The sequence below is a fragment of the Linepithema humile genome, chromosome 1, assembly GCF_040581485.1.
Source record: "Linepithema humile isolate Giens D197 chromosome 1, Lhum_UNIL_v1.0, whole genome shotgun sequence".
Classification (NCBI taxonomy): domain Eukaryota; kingdom Metazoa; phylum Arthropoda; class Insecta; order Hymenoptera; family Formicidae; genus Linepithema; species Linepithema humile.
The window spans coordinates 13,262,728-13,289,958 of record NC_090128.1 but is presented as its reverse complement, the minus strand read 5'-3'; the positions used below and the strand labels follow the sequence as shown (position 1 = coordinate 13,289,958).

The 27,231-nt window shown below is 38.5% G+C and overlaps 3 protein-coding genes across 11 annotated transcripts in view; 1 reads left to right on the top strand and 2 right to left on the bottom strand.

The window, feature by feature from the left end:
• Positions 1-21,764, bottom strand: part of Art4 (arginine methyltransferase 4) — a 36,750-nt gene extending 14,986 nt beyond the window's left edge. The window contains exon 1 of the mRNA XM_012361595.2: positions 21,625-21,764. The gene's annotated coding sequence lies outside the window, so the exon portion shown is untranslated. The remainder of the gene's footprint in view (positions 1-21,624) is intronic.
• Positions 1,305-19,938, top strand: GlcAT-P (Glucuronyltransferase P). Of its 7 annotated transcripts, none has more exons than XM_067349291.1 (6): positions 1,305-1,524; positions 3,531-3,749; positions 14,378-14,589; positions 14,894-15,305; positions 15,391-15,548; positions 15,727-19,938. In XM_067349291.1, exons 1-6 carry the CDS (start codon positions 1,320-1,322, stop codon positions 16,123-16,125), a joined length of 1,605 nt encoding a protein of 534 aa, XP_067205392.1. In that variant the 5' UTR covers positions 1,305-1,319; the 3' UTR covers positions 16,126-19,938. The 7 variants fall into 7 exon arrangements, with proteins under 7 accessions (XP_067205392.1, XP_012217020.1, XP_012217023.1 ...); XM_012361600.2 differs by lacking the exon at positions 3,531-3,749 and adding an exon at positions 13,559-13,628 and having other exon boundaries at positions 1,366-1,524; XM_067349302.1 differs by lacking the exon at positions 1,305-1,524 and adding an exon at positions 13,559-13,628 and having other exon boundaries at positions 3,645-3,749.
• Alg10 (alpha-1,2-glucosyltransferase Alg10) lies at positions 18,700-26,202 on the bottom strand. 3 transcript variants are annotated; one of them, XM_067349357.1, is made up of 6 exons: positions 25,631-26,202; positions 25,208-25,550; positions 24,993-25,132; positions 24,667-24,899; positions 24,154-24,230; positions 18,700-22,541 (listed from the first exon to the last, which is right to left on the bottom strand). In XM_067349357.1, exons 1-5 carry the CDS (start codon positions 25,820-25,822, stop codon positions 24,155-24,157), a joined length of 984 nt encoding a protein of 327 aa, XP_067205458.1. In that variant the 5' UTR covers positions 25,823-26,202; the 3' UTR covers positions 18,700-22,541; position 24,154. The 3 variants fall into 3 exon arrangements, with proteins under 3 accessions (XP_067205458.1, XP_067205447.1, XP_012217026.1); XM_067349346.1 differs by having other exon boundaries at positions 24,154-24,899; positions 25,631-26,198; XM_012361603.2 differs by lacking the exon at positions 18,700-22,541 and having other exon boundaries at positions 23,364-24,899; positions 25,631-26,197.
• Positions 26,203-27,231: the final 1,029 nt, after the last annotated feature.

Genomic DNA, 27,231 nt, shown 5'->3' with positions numbered 1-27,231 from the left:
TTTTTGCATCATAGCATCTGCTCGAAATTAGTTCAGATAAACAACACCATATATAAATGAATATATGAAAGAGTTCGTTATCAAACAATGTCATCGTCATTAGTAATATCATCACTGCATCTGTGCATATAAATTATAGATAACCGCAATTATATATACAGAATTCGCAGAAAACGCGATAGTGATGAAATGAGTTGCAATTATCAGTGCATTCATCCACAGAACACAATGTGCCACATTGATAAATCACGAAAATCATCAATGCTTGTGTGTTGTTGTTGATTAAACTTTCTGAAGTCGTTCATGCGTGAAGTTGCGGCTTGTTTAGTCGAACTGGTTTATTAAAGCGGAGACATTTGAATCCAGATAGTCCTTATCAACTACGAGGTTTAGAATAAACGTTGTGGACACAGAGAATCGTTAATAATGTTATTCAGCACATTGATCTACTCCACTTTCGTAATATTGATACAACGGAGTTCGCCGATGACCAGAGCTATGATACTATCGATTTATGTACAAATGGAAGTAATTTAGAAACTCACATATCTCATCAATAAAAGAACTATTCGAACGAGATAACGAATATAATATCGAAAGTTGTATTTATCTACATCATTAAATGTGAGACCTTTAATCCATGAATTTGGACATAGCTTTCTAATGAAAATTTGCAAAAATTCGAACAACGACAAAATGATTTCGATTAATGCAATTTATACACCGTCGAAAAAATCTTCACATTTTTCTAAATATTACATGAAAAGGAAAAAAAGTTAAAGCATCATAAAAAGTAATATTAAGAGAATCTCGAATATCTAAGCAGCAAATCTCATCTGCACCCAAGAATTAATAGGTTTCGCAAAATTAATCGAGAAGTTCGCATGACGCTGAACTCATTCAACGATCAACTATTAAAAATTTTTATTCTGATATTATCATTTCAGCCTGATGCAATATTTATTCAAGGAATTCTATAAAGATTTTAAAAATACACTTCTAATTCCAACCCGTGCTATTTCAAGTGGCCGGAGAGTTTTGCGGAGGATTGCCACAAAAAAATCTCCACTCGAGCGTCTTCACCTCGATATATAGGGTAGCAAGGGTTGAAGTAAAGCGACCGTAAAACGGCAAAGGGTCAGAGCAGCAGCTCTTTCGATCAGCCAGCTGCGTGAACGGGTGGCCGAATGTCGGACGCGCGCGCCCGTGTGTGTGTTTGTGTGTACATGTATCTGTACGATATCTGTATGCATGTATGCAATGCATATCTCACCGGCTGCGCGGCGCCGAGCGTCGCGACGCCTGCGTTGCCAGGGTACATGCGCGAATTTCGCGTGCCGCAGCATGGGTCGAGCGGTGACGGTGGCGGCGACGTCGGCGGCGGATTTGCCCCCGCTTTTTCCGGACACAGCAGCAGTAGCGTTCCCGTAGCGCTTTCCTCCGCAGTGTGCTGGCTACCGCGACTGCCGATCGACGGCTGGCCTCGACGCAAAAGGTGGACGGCGGGACACCCTCGTTACTATGGTGAGTACCGCAGTGCCGTCGTCGATTGAGGATGTTGGTTGATGCCGAGCGAGCTCGCCGGGAATGCGCGAAACGCTCGCCGAGTGCGAATTGCGATCGCGCGACTTACGTCAGACTACGCTCGCCGGAATCGACGAACATCCCCTCCGTGCATCCCTTTCACCACGAGGCTCCATTTTTTTTTTCTTTCTTCGGAACGAGCACTCGCGACGCGAAAGAGCCTCGGTATTCAAATGCGGAGTTCCGCGATTTTATTCATGCATAACGATGGAGCGCACCAGCTGTCCTACGAACGGACCGATGTGGAGCGCGAGATTAAGCCGAAAAACATCTGCTCGCGATTTAACGACGTGGTGCATTGCACCGTGGGCTCTTCGCGCGTTGCATTTTGCAGAAGACAAAGCGTGGTATTATTCATCGCGCTTCGCGTACACCGCAAAAATGCGGACGCACAATATCGCGCTGGATGTCATTTCGCGAACTGTCAATTGCGCGGTCGTATTTAGCGCCGTGTATTATTTCGAGCGTGTATTTTTTTAACATAAAGATCAAGTTTTAACATTGCGTCGTATATCGAGAGTCGTAAGATTGCATTTAATGTCAGACATCTAATTCTTGCGGATTCGGATGGAAATTTATATTTTCTCAAAATTTTATATCTCTGGGAAGCTCTGCGCGTTTCTCGTAAAAGCATAAGAGGAATTACGAGCAAGCATTAAGGGAAAAAGAGAGAAAAAAAGAGACAGGAGAGCCATGCTGACATCTTGCGCTCCGGGATTACTCTGACTGATTACTCTGACAGATTACCGGGTTTAATCTGGATTAATGACCCGATGGCTTAACCTCAACCACCGTTATCGAACTGCGCTTCGGTTAAATATTTGCATCGTCCGAGCCGAGGGAGACACGCGACGCGGAAACAGTAGGACAATAACCGGCGCGTTTGGCCACCGCGTTTGGACACCGCGTTCGGATGAATGCGTTCGGCGCCCTTAATATTTATCCAAATCTCGCATTTGCACACCCCCGTGCATCCCGTAGTGAATGGTCTTCGACCGCGCGACCGTGGCGCTACCTTCGCGCCGAGCCGATAAAAGAGAGAGAGAGAGAGAGAGAGAGAGAGAGAGAGAGAGAGAGAGAGAGGGGGGGGAGAAGGGGATTGTCACTGGGAGTGGGTTGATACCGGAAGGTCAATAAAGGAAGTGGAAATGTATTTAGCCGGCTTAAGTTATCGGGAAGTCCTGGAGAGTTTGGTGCGGGATACTGGCCAGGATATTCTCGCGCGATCCTTTACCCGAACGGTTGGGAGACAAATCGCTCGAGAATATAGCGATTCGCTTCAGAGCCAAAGATCTCGCGGAAGTAGACGAATGGCTCACACAATTTTTCACCGAGAAGAGATAGTCATAAATTTTTATTATCACGGTCGAAGAAAAATAGAGATAATTATTTTCTCTCTCTTGGCTCGCGATAAAAGCGGTAAGGGTGGTTTCATTTGGAGAAGCGATTCCGCAGGAAAATGTAGCGTTACGGGAAGGAACACGTGTAGCCTGCGGCATTTTGCAAGAGGCATTAAAGATAATTGGACAAAGTAGATCGCATTACAAAAATACGATAACATCGCAACGGTGACGCGCAATATATCGTATGTACAATACGTAGAGTAAAACAGAATATCGCATCCGTTATTTTATTGAGTTTATCCTGCATATTGTTCGCATGCTGTTGTACAAAATATAAAGTAAATAGCATATTGCATTCGTTATTTTATCGATCCGTAGAGACCTTTGTCTCCTAAAAAAAAGGGATCAGATTTTTTAGGAAATTGATAAAAAAAATATACAATTTTAAAAAAGGGAAAATATTTTTTTTTGCAATCGCGATTAAAAACTAAAAATCATTTTTAATTTGCGACCAAACAGCGATTAATTTATTTTTGAAAGTATTTGTTTAGTAAAGTTTTTTTTGAAAAATATTTAAATAGATAATATTGTTAATATTATTAGATCGCAATAGTCGGATTGGAACGACACGATCGATCGCGACCTTGATCGATCGCAGGTTGGCTTATCTGGACTCTTCCGGGCAGCACGCCAACGGTGTCTTATTGATAATCCTACGTAATCTCCACATCGCGTCCGCGAGATCGGTCACGGAAGGTCTTTGTCGGGAGATGGCAAACGAGATCCTCCTCCTCCTCGACTCCTCGATTTACAACATTACACGTTGGTATTATAAGTCACGATCAATATGACGACGAAGGTGGGACGGAAATGGATGAAGAACGGGAGTGAAAGAGAGAGAAAGAGGAAGGGAAAGAGGGAGACACATGGGCGGCGTGAGATGAATCCAAGGGGATGCATTCGCGCCTCTCCGACTTGTCAAGAGGGCGGAAGGGAAGAAGTTCCATTAAAAAGCGCCGTTTTCCCAGATAGTCAGATGCTCTAATCGATCTCTGAATGTATATAAACGAAATTCCGCGCCGCTTTCTCCGGCTTCGCCGTTAAGTATTTGTTTAAATATACCTTACTTCTTAACATCCGCCCCTTTCTGTGTATCGCAAATTCCGCAATGTTTCCATTTTACTTAACTCTTAACAACGCAAAGTCTTTCGAGATTTTGCAGCTGAAACTTTATTACTTAGCTCCCGTTTGCACGTACAAATAATTTAAAGTATTAATTAAAATGCAGTAACTTTTCTTGCATTCCGAGATATCTTAGATGATCGATAAAAGTAATTAACATTATGTCCGAGAAAATGTACGAAAAAATCTAAAAACAAAAAATAATTAATCTAAGAGACTTCTTATCTAAATATTGATTTTTTCTATAATATCTGTTTACTGTCTTATCATTGTAGGTTTAATTATTATCTTTATATATACACAAATGATCGGATTACATATTTATACAAAGGTATACCGTTTCGTATCAGCTACGGCTAATTTTGTGCTGTATTTTATTTAAAAACTTAGATTCTCCAATTAAAATGAAATTCGTAACAAAGAGCCAGTAAAAGTCAATCAACAAAAAATTAATTACAAAATAAAAACGAATAATTAACAAATTTATTGTGCACTGACAACCAATTTTCGACTCTTTTATTATGAATGTGGTTTTATTTATTTGCAAAGGTACATTGTTATCACGTACGCATAAAAGTTCACGCGAAAAATTCTGCCGGCGCCCATGGACGGCGAGAGGTAAGAGGTATTGAGGGAAGGTATCGAAACCGAAAGAGAGGGAGAAAATCACATGGTGTCTGCCGGGCGTTATCGACCAGTAGCGCGGTCGCCATGTGCCCTGCGAGCCGAAAAGGGCGACCCATAGGGCGCCATAGGGCTCCATAGGGCGCACACCGGCCGGCCAGCCGGCGGCGAGGACGAACTTCTTATTAGTTGCAGCACCCCGATAGCACAAGTTACGTTACAAATTACGCGACCTCGCGAAATTGCGCCCCCGAGAATCCTGTCCGGGCGGGCAACGTGCTCGGAAAGCAAACACGGAACCGAAGGGTGGGTGGGAGAGCTTACACAAATATCCGTCGTTCGAAATTCGCCCGGCTTGAATACCGAATCGATCAAACTTCGCGCTACATCCTGCCCCGCGCCGTCTTCGTTCGTTATCCTGCGGCGCGTTCCTGCTTTACGTAGCTGGAAATTATCCCGAAAAGAAGTATTATCCCGAGTGGAAAATTATCCCAAGAAGAAAGTATCCCGAGTAGAAAATTATCCGAAGGAAACTCGAGAAATGTTTCAAAGGTTCTTATCGTCTTATTATATGCGCAGAAATTTTTCTCACGTAAATCAAACGCATTAAAATTGCGTTCGGCACGCTCGAATTGATTAATTAAATATTTGCAATAATTTCAAACACGATTCTTAAATATTGCAAATATTTAAGAATCGTGCTCGGCAGACACCATGTAAATTTCTCCCCCTCTTTCGATTTCAACATTCCCTCAATATCTCTTGTCGTCCATGGGCGCCGGCAGAAACTTTTTCGCGTAAACTTTTATATGTGTAAGATATGTGATAATAATATACCTTTATTGCAAATAAATAAAACCAAATTCGTAACAAAAGAGTCGAAAATTGGTTATTAGTGTTTGCTTGTTAATTATTAATTTGTTAATTACAAATTTTTTTCTAATAAATTTTTTGTTTACTGACAATCGTTTTTACTGGCATTTTATTACTTTTTTAATTAAAAATTTATTTTAATTAATTTATTTTATTTTAATTTAAAAATTGTATTTTAATTAATTAGAAAGTGCTTGTTTTATTCTTGCATAGTTAAACAAATTTACGTCAAACTCAAAGAAGAAAAAGAATTCATCAACCGCGCATCGTAAAGTATAATTGTGAGTGTGGATGTACTGATTGTATAGTCTTTCTTATGTAGCTGATTGCGGTGGAAAATGATACGATACGACGATACTTAAAATGCATTAAAAAAATAACTAGCGACGGAACTTTTTCGCCGATTGATAAGTACAAAAGAGACAATTCAATATTTCGAACATTACGTATAATGACCGTGCGCGACATGCAGCTATATTTTTGTTTATTAACATCGATCGCTGTGTAAAGCTACCTGTACGTCGTCGAGGTTGATGCGACATCACGTGTTTGCCATTCAATGAGCCCGAGCAGCCATAATGCCGGAAATTTTAATGAAATTAAACCGCCATATAGATTACCCATCGTGGCGACGTAGGAGGATGGGCTAGCTAATATTTAATCAATCGATCGTAATCAATCGGTGACGTCGACGAAATTGATTTCTACGTCGGGCTAATTACTTATTCGGGTCATACCGGGGTGAGAAACTCGATTGCCCGCCGCCGACCGAACGATAACTCGCCGCGGCTTCATCTATTCGGAGCCGGCCTCTCCGCCGTCCTTCGCCGACGACTACCACTGCCTCATTTTACTTCGTGTGTTATTGATCATTATACAACTATATGTATTGCGCGCCGCTCTCGTGTGTCGGCAATCGTGCAAGCACGTGCCGCTATGCACGGCATCGTTTTCGCCGTGAGCTCGCGATAAACACGAGTTACGGAGTTAACTGATAACGAAGAAACGGGTACACGAAATGCAGATAGAGGCGCGCACGCCGGTGCGCATCGTATATTCATAGAAATAATTGTAAGATCGATTAATCACGAGAAATTCATCAACTTTTACGCGTGTCTTATAATTTTGATACGTTACGTAATCACGCGCTTTTTTAGCGCTGAAAATTGGAATTGTTCGCAACTAGACATTGCACATTTAACGAGATCGCTGACAACAAGATTTTGCACGTCAAGCTGTGAAAAATGCAACACATACGTTTCGTGCGAGTTTGCTGCGTTGAAAATTTACGATATTGTAACATTTTACGCTTGCGATATTTCTGTTCTTTATGAAAAAAAAAAGAGAAAGAGAAAGAGAAAGCTCGGACGAGCTTTACATCGAGGAAGTAAAGCTTGCTTTTATAAAATGAAGACACAAGAGCGCTTTTATTTGCTTTATTCGTCGGCGACATGGACGAAGTACGCAGGCGATATATACGTTTGGCAGTGCTTCACGAAAAAAAAAAGCACGTATAACGTCGTCCTAGAATCCTGAAATATCTCTAAACTCTATTTCTGTAGATACGTCCAAGAAGGATTTATTACTAGCTTTATCTTTCAATTCAAGTTCGTTTTATATAAAAACACTGACAATAATTCCCCGAAAAAACATTCGAATAGATGATTCGTCACGCTCTACCACCCTTTGACATACTTCCAGTAAACTACGTGGACGGCGATATTTTCGAGAGGACTAATCATACATATCGGAAAGAAACACCGACACGCGAGTGGGTCGCATGAATTATTCCTAAAGTTCTGCGGACTCGTCCGGCAAGCCTCGATCTCGATTCTATTGTAATACGCTTACGCCCCAAAATATCCCGAGGTGGACGGGGTCGGCTATATTTTTGCGAAGTCTCGCAGCAAGCGAATATAAATATTATATATACAAAGATAATCGATCAATGAAAATGTCTACTGTCAATCAGTCGGAGAAAATCAATGTTTCTATTTAAAAAACTCGACTCGAACGATAAAGCTACTGTTAAATTCTTCTTCCTTGACACACATTTGCGGAAATAAAGTTGGAAAATATTTTAGGATGATATTTCCCAGAATCCTTTTTAATTATCCTAATTGCCATGCTTATTATTTATCTTTCATGAAGCGCTGTAAAAAAATACACACCGTGACAACAGAGATTGTTGTACGCATTCCCACGTTTCTCTCATTTCGACGATTTATTTACGGTTCTTAATCTCGTAAGTGCTTGTTGTTCTCAAGCATTAATTTGTTTCGCAAGATGTGAAAATCAAACGTCTCGCCGACGGGTCAAATGTCGTTCGCCGACCTGAAAACGCACCGCTACACTTCCAAGTGCCGAATTACCGCAATCTGCTAATAGATTCTGCCACGTGATCCAAGGACCGTGCGCAGCACGCAACATAGGAGACAGATCTCCCTCGCGCTCTCTTTCTTTCTCTCTCTCTCTCTCTCTCTCTCTCCCTCTCTCTCTTTCTCTCTCTCAATCTCTAGTACGATTCTGTGGTGGGGCATGTTACGAACGGCGTTACAGAAGTGGTCACGCGAGTAGGAGGAAACCGCTGGAAACGTTTCAGTGTCGTGCGAGCCACGATTGCGTTTCACTTTGCTTTTGTCCGCCGCTCGTCGTCGTCCCGATTTGGTTCGCGCGATATTTCGATGAACCTGCACAAATACGTTCCGACCGAGATGCGCGCTTCGGTCGTGCCGTTTGATTTTCCGCGATCTCCCGTGGGACGACGAAACCGACGAGTGAAGAAGCGGAGTGACCTAATTAACGTCCCGCGAAGACCAACTTCGAAAGTGCACTCTCTTTCGGCCGCAAGTGATTAGAACGTGTCGGGCGGCCGTGAAAAATTGATTAGCGCCTCTCGGCAATGAACGTGTTAATTGGTCTAATTCACGCGTAAATGCAGCGGGCGATAAGTGATTCTCCGTTTAAAGGAAGCAGCGATTAACCGACAGCGGGAGTTTATCGCATTCGTCTTCCGACGAGTCGGTTAGTATAAAATGATTGAATAAATAATGAATAACGCGATTTATGTATCGTCGCGTTTGCTGAAGAGAGCTTCATTAAGAACTTATTAACTGTGAAGAGCTGTTAAATCGATATTTGTGAAAGATGAGCGTTATAAAGTTACAGAAAGTCGTTTTACGCGAGTCACGTTTTATGAATATGCATTGTTTAAGGCAACTTAGAAATAAGGTGTTTAATTCACAAATGCACACCCTGGCAAGATTACGCTAAGGATTGTAATGCGTTTAATATGCATTTAAAAACCACGCATGACAGTGCTTTGAAAACATATTATGTTGAGGACATTACAAGTGGCGGATATATGTATATACATGTTATTAGCTATGAGGTCGCACTTGACGCATACATGCGCACGATCTCGGTTTCAAACGGGCGCGTTTATCGCTCGTGGGAAACCGATCTTCTGGTTTGCATACGCGAAACATTCTCGCAGCGCGTAGAGAATCAGATTGCACCGCCGATTCGACATATATGTATAATTTGGAAAGGTTCGCGTCGAAAACAAGTCGCAATTACAGCGGCGGATGTGTGATAAACATTTAAATTACGCTTAAGCGTATGCATTTACGTAGGTAACTTGGAAATGGAGATAAATAAAACCCCACTTCCTAGTTTAATGCGAAAAGCTTGTAGCGAAAATACGAACCATTTAACAAGTGTTTCCTTTCCGACTAAAAACCAATACGATTTCATCGAGTTTCTCGTTTTCCATATTGATAAAAATAAAAAATATTATAAACCGGAATTGTTAGGAGAGGAAGTCGCGTTGTTAGGAGAGGAAGTCGCGCTATAAAAGCAGTTGTATCGAGCTGGCGGTTTGGCGATATCGCTATCATTTCTACTGGGACACGTGAATAATCTCGCCGCGTGCCGTCGTTTGCATTGCACCTTTAACGGCGAACTGTGCACGATAATTACGTAACACCGTGACTTGGATTCAAACGAGGGATTTTACCGATCGTTAGATTCGTTTCTTATTAATAGCGCAGCCGGTTTCTGCAATTTTAATAATGGAATGGCTTGTGTATGCGGAAAATATAGCGCCGGATTACCGAATTAATTTAACTCTTAATGAGACCTCTCGGAGCTTAAACTTTGCCAATTCTAATTCCTGTTCGCATACAAAAAACGAATAATTCAGGTATATTTGTTTTCAGGTATATTCTTTGCAACAATAAAGGTGTTAATATATTAATACAATATAATAAGGTTACTAATTTTCATACAATTTTTATCTTTTACTTTTAAACAAAAAAATTAAATTTTAAATGAAAGCAATTAACATTACGCTTAAAAATCGATAAAAAAGAAGTGAGAAATCTGAGAAGCCCTTTACTATCAACTTTTTTCTGCGTCATTAATTAAAGATTAAAGGCGCTATAAAGTCTTTACCTTGTACACGTTATACTTCGAAATATAAATAAGTATAAAATATGCTAAATCTGATAATCTATTTTCATTTATATATATATATATATATGTCTAATAATGAACACGTTTGCGATTAAATCGGACAGTAAATCACCTCGCGGTGATCGATGCTGCACCGATTTGCAAACTGATTTAGATTAGAGACCGACGGCCTTATCTCGATTATCCGGCAGCACGGCAGTTAGTTAATGCGAGCTGATCAACCATGAAATTCTCATGCAAGCGAGGCACGACAAGAAGAAACCTCGAGTCGAGCCGCTCATTTAGCCGCGGTTTAATTAGTAATTTATACGATTTCCCGCAGCGCGGTATCGTCCATCACGACCGGTCCTCCCCCTCGATCTCCACAGCTCGCGTAACTGCGAAATTTGTGACAGGCAAGACAGCTGTTCTCTAATAATTAACCGGCACGGCTAGCGACCAGTCGAAAACAATATCCCGTCCCGAGAGGAGACCGATCGATCGCAAAATTTCTCGCGTGATGACGTTGTATGTTGCGCTCGAAAGGAGATCGATGAAAGTGAATGAAATATGCTGTTTGTTCTATTTCCAACCATCTAGATGCATATTTAACTAATGCGCCGATAAGCCTGATTATTGCTTCAGCGCTTTTACTCGAAACAGGTAAATTGAAAACGATAGAATGTTTGCATCGTTTTATAACGACTTTTTAAATGGCGCCTTTTCTCGGAAAAATATGAGTGAGTTTACGATATCGGAGATTTCACTCGGAAAAATATTAGGGAGATGGAACGACGAAGAGACGATACCTTCTTTCACAAACGCGTGGGTGGCTTAATCAATATAGTCAATCTTTTACAATACCGCGTTTGTCACCTTAAACCCGAGACTCTGTTTACACGCCGGAGATAAGAGATACTTTACACCAAAACATCCGACACACACACTCGATCACGTAACAGTCCCATCATCGGAGAGAAAGGTGCAATTGACACTGCAAACACGACTGAGGAATTCCGTAACCGTATTTTAATGATCTTGTTGCATTTTGTCACGTCTAACATCGTCTAATTGCGATCCACATCGATCGGATATTGTTGCGAAAAGCGTGCTTCTGCGAAACCTTATTGGCGCATCGCGATTTATCGAGGAAGCCGCGTCACACGGCAGAGTTAGGCGCATTTGTCGCGGACGCTTAATTACGGGGATCGATCGACGGTGGAATCGCACAGCTTTTTCCGCCGTTTAGTCAGACCGAAATTCGTCAACGTTCAATTTATCGGTTTGCCTCTCTCCATCTGACCGCAGATTGCGAATATTACCTTCGTTCGAGTTACCCATTCGAATTTTGCTGCTTGCGAGAGGCAGTCGGTTTTTCCCGCATACCTTTATTTTCTTCGAAAGAAGATATCATCGCAGTAATATGATGGGAAAAAAAAAAAAAACGTTTTGCGTCAGTCATCTATGATTTCCAGAAAATTGATAGAATTCTCAGATAATAGAAATCTGATACTGAAAATTAAATTAACGCTATTCAAAGGAGAAAAAATAAACCTAGAATGCAAGCCAAAAACAGATTTTTATCCATTTAATGTTATAACTATTCTATTCTAATGTTGCTGTTGATAAAAACCTGTCATTTTTTCTGCACATTCTACATTTCCGTTGAAAGAAAAATTTTATCGCAAATGAAAAAACGTCCGTCATTTTGGATTTTCAGAAAAAAATTCATAGAGCTCTCAAATGTTGGAAAATAAAAATTTAATATAAAAAATTTATTTAAATTTATTTGAACTAAAAAAACAAGCATCTAAGTTTAAATAAATATTTATATTTTTCGCGTTATCGCACTAACGCATTAAGAAAATGAGGGAAAACGAGAGATATGATTTCGAATTGTCTTTATTACGGTTTTCCTTGCGTCATCCGCAATGCACTTTGCCCGTTAATACCCTTCGCGTTTTAACGCACTCCGACATTTCTAGAATAGGATCATAACTAGGATATGTATGTGTGTATGTGTGTGTGTGTGTGCATGAAATTGAACTGCAGATTGATTGCAACAGAAAGTGCGTCACGACGTGAATCGATTTTTAATCGGCGAACGTGTTTTTCGCGACTTTTATTTCCATACTTATAAAATTTTGTTGCTTTGTTGCGTCACGCGAGGATAAAGACGGTAGATTTTATCGCCGCAAGGCTTTATTTTCCCACTGCTGACGTCGCGCGAGACGAAAAGGAGCGCGTTCCACGCGTGATGTTACGCGTGAGACGGTGTTAAATTCACTGCTCTCGTGTAATTTCGCGCGGCTGTTCTGCACATGACGCGGCTTATATAAGATCGTTACAATGCCGTGTCGCATCACGTTGAAAGTAAATTAGAAGAGAGAGCGCTCTCTTTCTCTTTTGAACCAGGTGTGACGTTTAAGAGTCTCATTACCGACAGTCATTCTCAAAGAGCGAACTTATGCAGTCGCGTCCTTCGTGCGAGTAATGAATACAGAAGAAGCGACGGGGAAAGATAAAACACTTATTTAACACTGCGGCGCGCAAAAAGCGCCTGATAAAAAGTGACATAAATAAAAAAAAAGGTGAAAGACATGACGTTGCGTATAGCCTACCGCGGCGGCGCGTTATCATACATCGTAAACATCGTAAATATCGTTTAAGATGCATTGTCTCCACGTCAGTGAAGTAAACGACCATAAAACTGTGAAAAGAGAGCGATACGCGCAGCTCGGATGGAAAAGACGACAGTTATTAATGATGAACGGGTAGCGCGAGCCGCCCGCGCGATGCAGAAAGAAATAGCGAAGAAATAGCGCGAAGCAACTGGTCTAGCTATGAGTCACTCCACGTCGCGAGAGCGACGGAAGACCGGGCTGAAATTATACGGAGCGTCACTCACACATCAGAGCGAAAGTTCGTTCGTCGCGTCCCGCGAGAGTCGTCGGCTCTCCCGCGTGCGTCGTTTTCATTCGGCAGATAAATCTGGCGCGTTATCTCTCGCTCGTTAGCGACCATGGTCTCGGAACGTTCATCGCTGCTGCCGTTGCGACTTTATCGTCAAAACCACGGATGCTGATGAATGTCTTCTTCCGGCGCGCGTTATCGCCTCGCACCGCCCGCGCTCTGCAACGAATGCGCGAGCTTTCGGCAAATGACGAAAATAATTAAATTCCGAGAGAGAGGAAGAGTCCCTCGATCGCGCGAGAGCTGGCCGCATTGTGCGCATTTGCAAGACGGACGCTCCACGCAAAAGAATTGATCAATTAGTCCACAAATTGGCCAAGTCGAAACGTATGTATCTCGTGGGATCATAATTATCGTAATTATCGACGCGTATCGAGCAAGAGTTCGCCGGGTATTTCAGTCCCGAAAGAATTCTCAGAGAATTACACTAAATTACGGTAGTTATATTCAAATGTAAAAAAGAAATAATACCTCTGTGGCGAGATATTACCTGCTTTTACGGTGGCTTATTACTTTGATGACAGGGCAAGAAGCAGCTCGCGATTCACGAGAGGCAGAGGAAACGACGGAACAGCCGACACATGTAGCATTCGGGTGAGTGAGCATCCTTGTTTCAATCTTCTGCGCCCGCGAACTCGGGGGCTATTGTGGCGGCCCGATGTTTTCCGCACGACGTCACATGTAAACGCGATCGTCTAAAGCTCTGAAGTACGAATACGCGAATGAAAATGCATTTCAACGCAACGTCGAATTTTAATTCAGCAAGCTCACCGTCGTTAATCTTTGCGCCGCGTTTCGTCGTCTATTAAATGTGAATTTTATGCGTGCAATTTGCATGATACACATTTATATACTCTAATTCCCAGTGAATGGGATGCGTGTGGAATGGAATTGGATCGTGAATCAGATTAAAATTGGAAACTTGCGCGCGCGCGCGCGCACGTCGGAGAAGGCACGGGAATGGGACGTGAGAGTAACCGCTTTCTGCTTTCGAGCAGGAAAGTTAGCGGAGTAAGTTGAGGTAGTAAATTTTTAATCTGAAATCCGATTCATCTTCCTGTTCCCATTCTCCGTTATTATGTCAAAAGAATGAATGTGCATTGAGAACGTTGGAAAACATTAAATAATTTAATTGAGAAATAAACGAGCGCGCTGAAAAAATATTCACGGCACGATAAAAATTTAATGAATATAAATCAAACGAAAAAAGTCTTTAAAAATTAATTACAGAATTTCTATGTTATCCATTATGTCGTGTCCGCTCCGCTTAAAATACAGTCGATAATGTATTACCCTCATCCCGACTATTCATCACTTCTGAACGTGTCGTTTTCTGTACTCAGGCATCGGTATAATGAAGCCGTCCATGAAAATGGGAGTAATCGCCTTGATAGGGATCTGCGTAGTGTTTTATCAGTATCACCTGTCTACCGGCATTACTTTCGATCAAGTAACGGCCTTCAATGCGGACACCGTCGCGGAAGACGCCGGGGGTTTGCCGATCGGCGAGGAGGGTGATAACTACGGAAAAACCCCGAGGCTCACCGAGAACATGGTAAAAAAAAATAACGATTATTAATTACCGCGCAATAGAGAGATTAATTGCGGGCTTTCCATTTTCATAGGCGCGTCCTATTAGAATTCCTCGCTTTGTCCGGCACACAAATTATTTTTATTATTAATAAATTAATACATAAATTATTTGTTAAATTAATCATCTATTAATAAATTAATAAATTATTATTATTATAGCGCCCGATCCTTTGGCAGATTAAATTGGATAGAATAATAAATTAAATTTAATGTCAGATAACTGAATACTTTTAAATGTCGGATAACGAATGAAATTCTGCTTACAGATTCGGTACGCCGTGTACCGAGTGCAAACCGCGAACGGCCTGAGTCCGGAGATAAGCTCGATGCTCGTGCAGGAGCTTGTCAGTCAGTTGAGCAAAAACATCTCGGTGGCCTCCAGAAATAATTTCAAGCTTCCGTCACAATCACAACCCCTCGCAACGACGATGCACAAGGCGGTCTCGACGGCGCCCCGTCAACCGCAGCCGAATCCCGAAAAGCCCGTTGAAGAGCCTCTGTACATCATCACGCCGACATATCGAAGACCCGAACAGATCCCTGAGCTTACGCGGATGGCTCACACCCTGATGCTAGTCAAAAATGTGCACTGGCTCGTCATCGAGGACGCAGCCGTCGCCACCAAACAAGTCACCAAGCTGTTGGAACGGACGGGCTTGAAGTTCGATCATTTGATCGGTAAAATTTGTCTAAATCTAAATCGCAAAGTCCTATACAATTTTTATAACAGTGATAAATAACTGCTGCTCTCATCATTGTGCAGCTCCGATGCCGGAGAAGTACAAGCTGAAGAAGGGCGCGAAGCCGCGAGGGGTGTCGAACAGAAATCGCGGTCTGCAGTGGATAAGGGCGAACGCCACGCAAGGCGTGTTCTATTTCGCCGACGACGACAATACTTATGATATTGAGCTCTTCGATGAAGTAAGAAATAACTTCATCATTAATTATCGCGTGAGGAAAATAAATTGCAACCTCTCCGTTCTGACAAATCCGTTTCATTAATTATGAAAGCGTATATATTTAAACTCTACCTCTTTTAAAAGCCAATTCGATACTGAACATTCCTCTCTAGTTACTTTCAAATTCACGCACGTTTCAGATTCGCAAGACGAAGACGGTGTCGATGTTCCCGGTGGGACTGTGCACCAAGTTCGGGCTGAGCTCGCCAATCCTGAAGAACGGCAAGTTCGCCGGATTCTACGACGGCTGGGTCGCCGGCCGCAAGTTCCCGGTGGACATGGCCGGGTTCGCGGTGAACGTTCAGTTCCTACATCAACGACCGAATGCGAGTATGCCGTTTCGCGCGGGATACGAGGAGGACGGCTTCCTGAAGAGTCTGACGCCGTTCGAGCCGCGCGACGCCCAACTGTTAGCGGACAATTGCACCAAGGTGCTCGCCTGGCATACGCAGACGAAGAAGAACGAACCGAGTGCGTCGCTCGACATGAAGCTGTACGGTTCCACGAATCTGCCGAAACTCAAGCAGCAGATAGTATGATGCCGGCCGGCCGGGAAGACGCGCGGACTCTGAAAACCTGAATCTTATGTATGTGTGTATGCGTGCGTACGCGTGTGTGTGCGTCTGTGTGTGTGATCCCGCCCTACGCCCTTCGCACTAGTTCGTCGGTGTCACTCCAAAGGGAATTCCCAGGTGCGGAAAAAAAAAAAACTGTGCGATTCAGTGCCTAAAAAATAGTATTTACACCTTCCTCTTTCGCGCGCGCGACGGGGGAGGGACCGTTATTACCTTTTAAGCGTAGCCGGTAAAAAATATTGTTTTTTTATTAGCTTTTACACATCCGCAGCAAGTAACTCACCCCGAAAATGGTCCGCCCGTATGGTACTTCGAGAATATCATAAGGGAGACAACGAGATAGAATCTCCGGGGCGGCGCTTCGACCTCGGTAGTGATTAAAATTTATGATCGGAATTTATATGTTAAAGATTCCAAGTCGTCTGTTTTATGTCCGCTCTTATTATTATTAATTCACATTATTATACGATATATATTGCAATTGCGAATAAATCTCTTTTATAAAACTGAATTAATTTAGAAAAATTTAGAAACAATATCGTTCTCTTACTTTGAACAAATTTAGTAGAATATAATGCGTACGATGGAATGGTCGACGATAGCTGAAGATCGAAGCGGTTTAGAATTATTTCTAACGCGTGCAAAGTGTAGGACCAAAGAAAGCGAACAAGTCACTCGCAGTAACGCTGAGCTCTTAAATTATCCTATTACTTTATTCTACCTGAGGGATTCGCGTCCCGAGTGTTCCACGAAAATAGATTCTCTATTCTATTCCATTCTATTTTAGCGAAGTCTATTCCTAAAGTTGCTGTTGCACGACGCGAGGTCAGAGACGGTTTGACCAAAGAGTAAAAATGTCACGGCAAAGGTGGTTCTACTTTTAGGTGACTTTTACGCCCCTCGAATTCACGCTCATCAATCTCTCAGTTGGTGAACTCGACATACCGCTCATTTAGCTAAGTTACCAAGTTACAATTTTAACGATCGTCAGATTGTTCGTCCAATCCTGCCCCGCTTCTTTATGCGATTAGCAAGTAATAGCCAAGTGTTACGAAATAAAAAGTTAAAGCAAAGTCCCTTGATAAGAAATCCTCGTATCCCTTTTAAAAGCTTTCAAAAGAAACAAAAAAAAAAAAAAAGATAGATGTTTAAAAGCGTCATAATACGGAGTATAGTATTTTAAGATTTATCAATCGTCATTTAGAAGTCATCATTTACGAGGACTTCTGATTAAGATACGAAACTCTCTTCGATAGATAATTGAAAATTGTGAAGAATGCACGAGATATTTTTCCGTCAAGTATCTTTGATTTATACTTATATTTCTTTACGGCTATTTTGTCGTGTTCTTTAATACACTGCGTTTATGAATCTGAAAGGGAAATTTATAGCGTAGTGATTGTCTCGAATTTATAACTTAGTCTGAATGAAATTAGAGGAATCTGACAAGTGAATTTTACGACTGAACGTCGAGAAATACTTGTGCGTGTCGAACAACATTCGCCACACAAGCATTCTCGTCTGCATTCGACTGAATAGAGATACTTCTAATTATCGATCCAATTGCTTGTCATTGCTCTTTTATTTCCATTGCTGATATTATAAACAAAATGACGAATTATAATCAAACAGACGAGTGTTGCGTATTTGCGCGCGCGCGTGTATGTGTGTGTGTGTGTGTGTGTGTGTGTAGAAAATATGTACTTCCTAGAAAGGCATAATATTTAAAGCTACCTTTGACTCTTCTTATACAACATAGTTCGCGCGAGTCGGGTTTCAAAAGATCCAATGTTTTACGTAGATTGAAAGGAAAAACTAGAAAATAAGAAAGCACCGAGTGCTAAGCAAAATCCAAAGAATCACTCGGATGGTCTCATGGAAACGGTCGAGGTATCGAATCATAATGTACAGTGGAACCTTGATATAAATCCGTATATTTCAGTTACTATACATATCTCTATAAAAGTTCGACCAATATTCAATCAAATATACAATTTTATCTACTTGCTTGTGACTTTACTTACACAAGTCTTTCACGTGTATATTATAATAATTTATTTAAACAAAAAGACAACGTAGCTATTCTAAATTAGATTGTTACACGTAAAAGAATCTCTAAAGATTAATTGTGTAAAGTAATGATTAATCACTGATTAGAATATTAATTATTAGTCGATTTAATTGGTTCGAGCATTAGGAGTTCTGCTGTACAAACGCTGGGAGATGCGTGGAAAAATTAAAAAAAGGACGCTCCTCTTTCGTTAAACTTTATATCCTTGCAATGTTACAATATGTAACAGTAGCCTTGATCTATTGTCTTTAAAATCTATTATCGCGAAAATCATTAGTTAGATCGGAGTGGCTTAGAAACAATTTTTCCAAAGGTGCGACACTTAAATTTCTTACGACACTTTGATTTTCGCGAAAGTGATTCACTTTATCTTACCTAGCGTGTGACGCTTTGTAGCGATAGACGTAATGACTCTCTTCAGCGTGTGGATGATAATAATTTATCGCTAGAGCGTGAACTATATCGTGTCGATATGACACCAAAAAAAAAAAAAAAAAAAAAAAAAACTCGAGAAAAACTATACATATATAGCGTATATATGATATATCTATGCGTTAATATATTGCACTATTTAGAAATCGGTGAAGTGTCGAAAAAAAGTGCGGAATAGCGTTATATTTCTCGCAATCACACATATCCTAGTTGGAATGTGCGGAGGTTTGTGTACAGAAGATACGTTCCGAAGATTTACGTTCCCGATTGATTTATACGAGAATAACGGTTTGCAATAAACTTACGACAAGCAATACGATTCTAGCACGCGGTTAGATTGTAGAGAGAACGAGAGCGAAGTGAATTATTCTCATTTTATCGGAAAGCCCGAGAGATGTATGTAGCAAGTAAAAAGTTATAGCTTTAATTTCGTGAAAAAAAAAAGAAAACAACAAACAAATCCTAGTACTTAGCGTGTCGATTTGAGACTGTTTGTGATATACGATTGTATATTGTTTTAACGCATCGGTTCTACGCGACGCAACGAGGACAAGCGAAAAAAGACGCCTCGTGTACGCGAGTAATGCTCAAAGTTCCGGCAATTCAGAGGCTAACAGTGGTAACGTATATGCGTAAGCCGGGAAGTGTACATACAAGTTTTTATTTCGAAAGAAGATAATTAAGTTTTAGTTATGTATATATATATATATCCATGTTCCACGCAAATCTGAAAGAATTGCGAGCCATCCTTTTGAGAAACAGAAATTACACAAAGTTTCTTTCTCCATTTACAATCAAAATTATTTACTTCGCATTTATTTTTTAATTTAATATATTTGCAAATTCGGAGAACTAGATGACTCAAAATTATTTCGATGCGTGTAACACATTCGCCTTTTACTTTTACGAAATTTATTTTAAGGACATTAGTATCAGGCCTGATTTCTCCAAGAGAGTGCATCATTCTTTACTATTAATAAAAAAGATGTTTACTATAAATGTAAAACTGTATGCATCTCGGTATCTTTTACTATGCCGTTGCGTGCAACATTTATATTCAATCAGGATAATATAGCCGAATATAGTGATACACGAAAAAGCATAATAAAGATAGGAAATATAAAAACTTCTAAGTCGTCAGAGTCGGATACGTTTAATATGTGCGCTGGCAAATTGTGTCGCGAAACTATGACAAGCTGTTATTGTACAAAAACATTTAGCAGTTTTGCCAGAAATTTCAGCTATGAACAATAAACTATTGTTCGTCAAAATAATTGTTGATCAATTGTGATTATTTCATATTGTATTCCTTTCTCATCTAAACACCTAATAGCATCTAACTTATTAAAAACTCATAAAATAAATAAATATGATATTATTTAAAACGTTTATCTCACAATGTGTGCCTTAATATTTTCTCATCTCATAAACATTGGATCTTTCTCAACTAAATTTTCATATATCTCTAATAGAAGTTTGCAAAGAATACTTGTACTCATGCTTATTTACTGATTTAGATTCTAATTCATATTTACGTGTGTGAAGTTAGCGTATCATATTTTGACATCGTATGAAAAAACGACAGTTCTGCTCGCATACACTATAGTTCTACAGTTCTAGATAGTTTTTAACAATAGTTCTATCGAATTACGCCAAAAAAACAAAAAAATAAAATTTTAAGAAATGACATGCTAACTTCCCGTCTCACCTTCCAGCATCTCACCAGATTTTGAACGTATGAGCCATAAAGTACAAGTATTCAAAGAGTTCTACCGTCTCAACCCATCATATCAATAGTTCTGGTCATAAGAACAATAAAAAAAAATTCTAGTCATTATTAAAAGCACTTCACGCACTGAAATGTAATATGCTAGCGTCACTAGCAATAATGTAAATGATACTAGGGACTGGGAACTATAATTCTATGCTCGTACAAACCCAGAACTATGGCTAGTGACGCCAGCATATCATATTTAGGCACTTTTAGCGGGCATAATAATTATAAACAAATATTTAAATAATTGTTTCTGAATAGAACTGTAATGTAAATAATACTAGGGACTGGGAACTATGATTCTATGCTCGTACAAACCCAGAACTATCGCTAGTGACGCTAGCATATCATATTTAGGCACTTTTAGCGGACATAATAATTATAAACAAATATTTAAATAATTGTTTCTGAATAGAACTGTAATGTAAATAATACTAGGGACTGGGAACTATGATTCTATGCTCGTACAAACCCAGAACTATCGCTACTGACGCTAGCATATCATATTTAGGCACTTTGGCGGGCATAATAATTATAGACAAATAGTTAAATGATTGTTTCTAAATAGAACTGTAATGTAAATGATACTAGGGACTGGGAACTATGATTCTATGCTCGTACAAATCCAGAACTATTGCTAGTGACGCCAGCATATTACATTTCAGCGCGTGAAATGCTTTTAATAATGACTAGAATTTTTTTTTATTGTTCTTATGACCAGAACTATTGATATGATGGGTTGAAACGGTAGAACTCTTTGAATACTCGTACTTTATGGCTCATACGTTCGAAATCCGGTGAGATGCTGGAAGGTGAGACGGGAAGTTAGCATCTCATTTCTTAAAATTTTATTTTTTTGTTTTTTTGGCGTAATTCGATAGAACTATTGTTAAAAACTATCTAGAACTGTAGAACTATAGTGTATGCGAGCAGAACTATCGTTTTTTCATGCGATGTCAAAATATGATATGCTAACTTCACACACGTTTCATATTTTACTTATTAAATTTTACATTAAAAATATATCAAAGTTTTCATTAAAAAGGTTTAATACTGTACAATAAGTAAATGTATAAAAGAACATTGTGAAACAAATATAATAATGAATGCAGTGAAATAGCATTGTCGCTGGAGAACAAATGATTAATATATCCTACAAATAATAAATTAATGAGTAAGTACTCACCCTACGATCAGGGCCGGATTTTGGCATAAGCAATATAAGCAATTGCCCCGCACCAGCAAGGGCCTCAAAGGTTCCATACAACTAATTTCATACGAGTATTAAATTGACAGAAAAAATTAAGAAAGCCCTCTTTACAGCCAGTGCTTAGGGGCCCCCTACGATCTAAATCCGGCCTTGCCTACCGGTTTGTGCTGTACCGGCATTCGACGTTTCGCAACCTCCTTCTCTTGGATCTTCTCTTGATCTTCAAAAAAAAAAAAAACTCGATATTTATTCGATTCGTACAAAATTATCCGTTCAACTTCGCGGCAGCAGGCAACAATAGCAGAGGAAATCAAAAAAATTAGCGCAGCAAACTCATTCTGTGCGCGCATCTGTCGCGTTTATGCTACACCTAAACTACTTGAATAAGGTTTCGGCGCTTTCCGTATGTAAAAAATAATATACGTTCGCGTTTTTCCACTTTTAGAGCATTTTATTATCTTGTAATGTATAAATATGAATAAATAAATCGCAAATTAAAATAAAGAAAACGTTCGTGAAATGAAATATTTGAAGATTAATTTCTCACTGATTCGTGGGCAGGATCGCACCGACGCGTTTCTCTCATACTCTCTCCTATCCTCTACTAAATTCCTACTCTAGTACATTCCTACTTCGTATCTTTCCACATATCACTTCCACATATTTTTATATACTTACATACTTATATATTTCATATATCTGCATCTAATGCTTTTAAGGATCAATTTCATTTTGCAGGTATGAATATATAAGAAGAGGAAACAGATAAAGATTAATGAGTTCAATTTACTTTTATATTCTCTCCTCTATTTTCCACATTTATATCTATGTACTTACCATTTTTCTCGAATCAAGAATGATGTTCCATTGTCCTGACTCCATTTCGTTTAAACCTGAAATATAAAATAAACAAAATTTATATTTAATATTTATTAATATAATTATTGTTGATATATTTTAATGTGCTAATATAATTTAATGCATTGTTTTTATCTAATTTTAATCTTTTATTTCTAACAATATTAATTAAGTTTCTTGTCATGCTGTTTTATGTCATTTTTTGAAAATTTTAATTCTTTATATAATTATCTCTATATATTCAATTTCCAAATATTTATATTCTTCAAATTTTAATTTAATATTTTTATTTTTCTTCATATTTTAAAATACCAGCTTTTTAATTGCAATTTTTTTAATTGCAATTTTTTTTAAATTGCAATTTGTAAGCATTTATTGCATTAATAAAATTTTCATCAAATTTTCATACATAATAAATACATAAACAATATTCTTTGCGATGGCAAAGTATTTATAATTCATTCAATTTTCATAGCGTATGTGAATAGAATAATGTGGTCTGTAAATTTTGTAACTATTTGTAAATTTTTGTTGAAAGAAAATGTAAAAAGATAAATGTCCCAGTGACACTGAACATATTTCAATCTCCATATATTAACTCAACAATTATTATATAATAGTTATAAATATAGTCCGGAAACTGGTAAATATACATGTCCAATATTCATTGCAAATGTTTAATTAACTATCGTCGTTTAATAATTTTAATTTCAATTTTATTTTAATCAAGTAAATTTTATTCTTTATTATATGTATGCAAAAATAAAAATATTATTATGATAGAAAAAATTATATTTTTAATAATGATTAATTCTAAAATATCCGGCTACTGGAACATTTACCTTATACATTCCAAATTTGTCAAAGTCTGTTTTTTATTGTATAATATATTGTATTGTACATATTATAATTGTATTAATATATTGTATAATACATATATATTGTATAATATATATTATATCGTTGTATATACAATGTGGTTTCTTAATATATTATTTATTTTATACTATCACTGTTTTGCATTTGATTTTATTAAAACACTTTTTCGATAAGCAATGCGTTTTATTTAGCAACATTCTTGTCTTTCATATATTTAAACGGAAAACATATTCTAAAATAAAAAATAATAAATAGATATATCAAATTCACATTTCAATTATATAATAAATTAAACAGATTACTCATTTTCATTATTTCACATTATTTTGGAATCTAGTAGCATCATTTTTTTTGCATTAAATTGGCGTTTTCTGTTTTATAAAAAAATAATTGTTTAATGATACACACAAAAGAGTATAATAAAAAGTATAATAAAGATAAGAAATATAAAAACTTCTAAGTTGTCTCGGAGTCGAATATATTTAATAAGTACGTTGACAAATTTCAACGCAAAATTATGACAAACTGTTATCTTGGAAAAATTTTTAGGAGTTTTGCTAGAAATTTCAGCTGTGTGCAATAAATGCACGAAATAGTTTCACAGTATTTATCTATCTAATAATAAAAATTGTCTTTAACTGCATTATTTGCTTAACGATAAAGTTATGTTGACGGGCAGAAGAGGAATAGGAAGACATATTTTTATGCAATACTTTATATCGAATTAAGTCTTTCTTTCGTTATGTTATTTTATTCATTTATCTTCACCTTAAATATCACCAGGAAATTCGTTGGACATAGGGCTGATCTTCCCAGTAGAACACTTTCCTCGAGAAAATATAAAACTGCAAAAAATTAATCGTTAAAATCGTGAGCGACTCTAAACAAATCTGCCATTTTTCTGCCCTCTTCATATTTAAACGATAAAAAATGTACGGCAAGATGAAATAACGCGGTTCTACTAGTAACTGAGGTACTAAAACCATACACACGCAAATAATATAATTGATCTGCGAGAGAAATCTCAAATGATTGACATTCTGCGACATGGCAAACAGGCTCGCGCAGTAAATTGGTATTAACAGATATCTGAACGCGGCGTATCGGCCTATAAACCGATTCCACACGTAGAACCAGTAATGTCGATTGTCGGCTAAAACGTATGGATGAACAAGCGTATTGAAACGAATCACCGTGACCATTAACACAACTACACAACTCGCGAGAATCCAATGCTGGCGCAGGAATCGCAGACATGTTCTCCAATGAGGTACTACGTACGGCCACGAGAACAGCGAGACAAAAGCGGAGAAGTAAAATATTTGGCAAATATGAATTGTTGCGACATGGGCGGTGCGATCGCCGATCACTATGCCTTTGTTCCACACGACAAAGGCAATAAACATCAGACACGTCGTTATATAAGGAAGTAGACTACAGCATACTTCTGCAATAAACTTGAAAAAGAACAGCCAACCTTTGCGCAATTCGTACATTATCTGCTTCCAAATTAACTAGAAATAGTTTAAGAAAAAATTAATTCACGAGATTAATTCTTCCAGTATTTTTATAGCTTGCTTATATAAAACATTTGTGATTTTACTTACACGAATGTGCGATGAAGTATTGAGCACATGTGGCGGAACAGGTTGTTCCATCTTACATTCAAATATATCTAATGCGTGCTCTATCGCAAAAAAGCCGAGCCAAATGATGTTTGTTTGGCGAACAAGTACAGCTATTAGACCTGTGTGACATTAGTCCACTTATTTAAGTTATATTTTACATAATTATAATTCATTTAAGAGCACAGAATGCTTACCTGCAAACGCTGTCATTTTTCTATGCTTACGTTGATGTAGAAATAACATTAAGAGCACTACATTTACAGATACAACGTCTGTGTAATAAAAAAAGCACCAAAAATATAATGGTGGAAAGAGAGTAATGTTATATGTCAATGCAAGTATCAACCAATCATTCCACCGATTTCTTTCATTTGATTTGCAATTCTTCTTTATAATATTATAAAGAAGATAAAGATTTATACATGTCCCAAGTAAATTCACACCTCTTATATATGTAATATCGCAAAGATTGAAGGGTGATAATATTGCAGTAGTAATAAAATATAACCCCGGCAATGTAGTAATTTTTGGATCCCACTAAAAACAATTTAACAATTATTCTTATTGTCAAAAATTAAATGTGATATAAAATTAATTATTTTTTAGCCATATGTTACCTGTGTGAAATTCCATGCACAGTATCTCAATGTTTGAGGTATATGGAAAGCCTCGTCGATGAAATAATTTGGTTGAATACGATTCAAATACCGAAAAAGCAGTATAGTGTTCGTAACAAATAAAATTAACGTGGAATACATAAATATCTTGTAGTTCAGTCTCACATAGCTGAGACGAGATAAGAGGCTCATGGTTGTTTTACCAATGCAATATTTAAATAAAAATAGAAATTTCAATTTAATTAAATAATTGCACGCACATAAAATTAATATTACAATAAATGCATCATCACAGCCAGTACATTTCTTTTTAGAAGTTATCTAACTTATCTAACTCTAACCTAAATTATACCGTGCTCTTTAGCTCCTCGCGAAATTACATAAAAATGTAACACTATTATGATATATATTTAATAGCGAGAAGATTGTAACGAAATATATTTTAATTTCAGTTCATAAAATTGTTGTTTAAAAGCCGGTATATTGAAGCCACGCGCAAACATCACATACGCTTATGTTTACAATCAATCTAGACAACCAACGCCATCCTTAGGCGTTTCTCTGAAATTATGTAGTTAAGAAGTTATTATTTTATAGTTGGTACAATGAGAGCTTGGTTAAGTTTGCAACACTGCACGCGCGTATATCGCGTTCAAATTGTTCGAAAATGTGACCGTTACAAGCAATTTATTTATCTCTATTATACTGTATTGACTGTGCCATCATTCGCCTCAGACATAGTCACGACATCATGATATCGAACTATTAGCAATAAATAATGTTATGCAAATATGAGAAATAAATTCGCTCACCGGCTGTCGTATCCCAACTCATTGGGTAGCTGCCTCCCTTGATGCAATACTCGCCCGGTCCGATCCGTTCTTCGAGCACTTGTTCACATAATATCACAAACGCGCGTCACTTTATTCGGCACTCCCGGTATTCACTCGTGCGCGACACCCATCTTTGACGGGAAAAAAGCGGACAACGAGAACCGAATTTTGCTTTATTTGGACTGACATTGCGCAAAACAAAGATGGTAGCCGCGCAAGTTCGCGTTCAAACACGAGCACTAACAGATCGCGATTAACTATCGTTAAACTATCGACACACACTGTCACATTCTTCGCTATAACATCTGCGCGATCTTTTTCCGACATTCCCGACATTCCCAACACTTATTTAGATACGGTGTTCACTTCTAACGGTTAAAAAACGCGAATAATACGGAGCCGATCGTACTCCGTCCGACCGCGGATGGAAATGACGAGAAACTAATTGTAAGATGGCGGTCGCATAATGTTGTCGTACAAGTGCCTATTCAAAGTGCACATTGCAAAAAACCAAGCAAACTGAATATCGTCAGGCAATAATAACATGCTTCGATAACGCGCTATAATTATTGTAATTCAATTTTTACAACATTCGACTTCTGACACCGATTTTTATGGTTAAAAAGCGCAAATAACACGGTGAAGCGTTGCATTCAGTTATATGAAATGAAATGATCGCGTCGGCGCATGTCCATTTTGCGTCGAATAAATATCATCGAAAAGCATTGCTTTCATATACGCGATCATCGGAAAACATAATTAATTAGT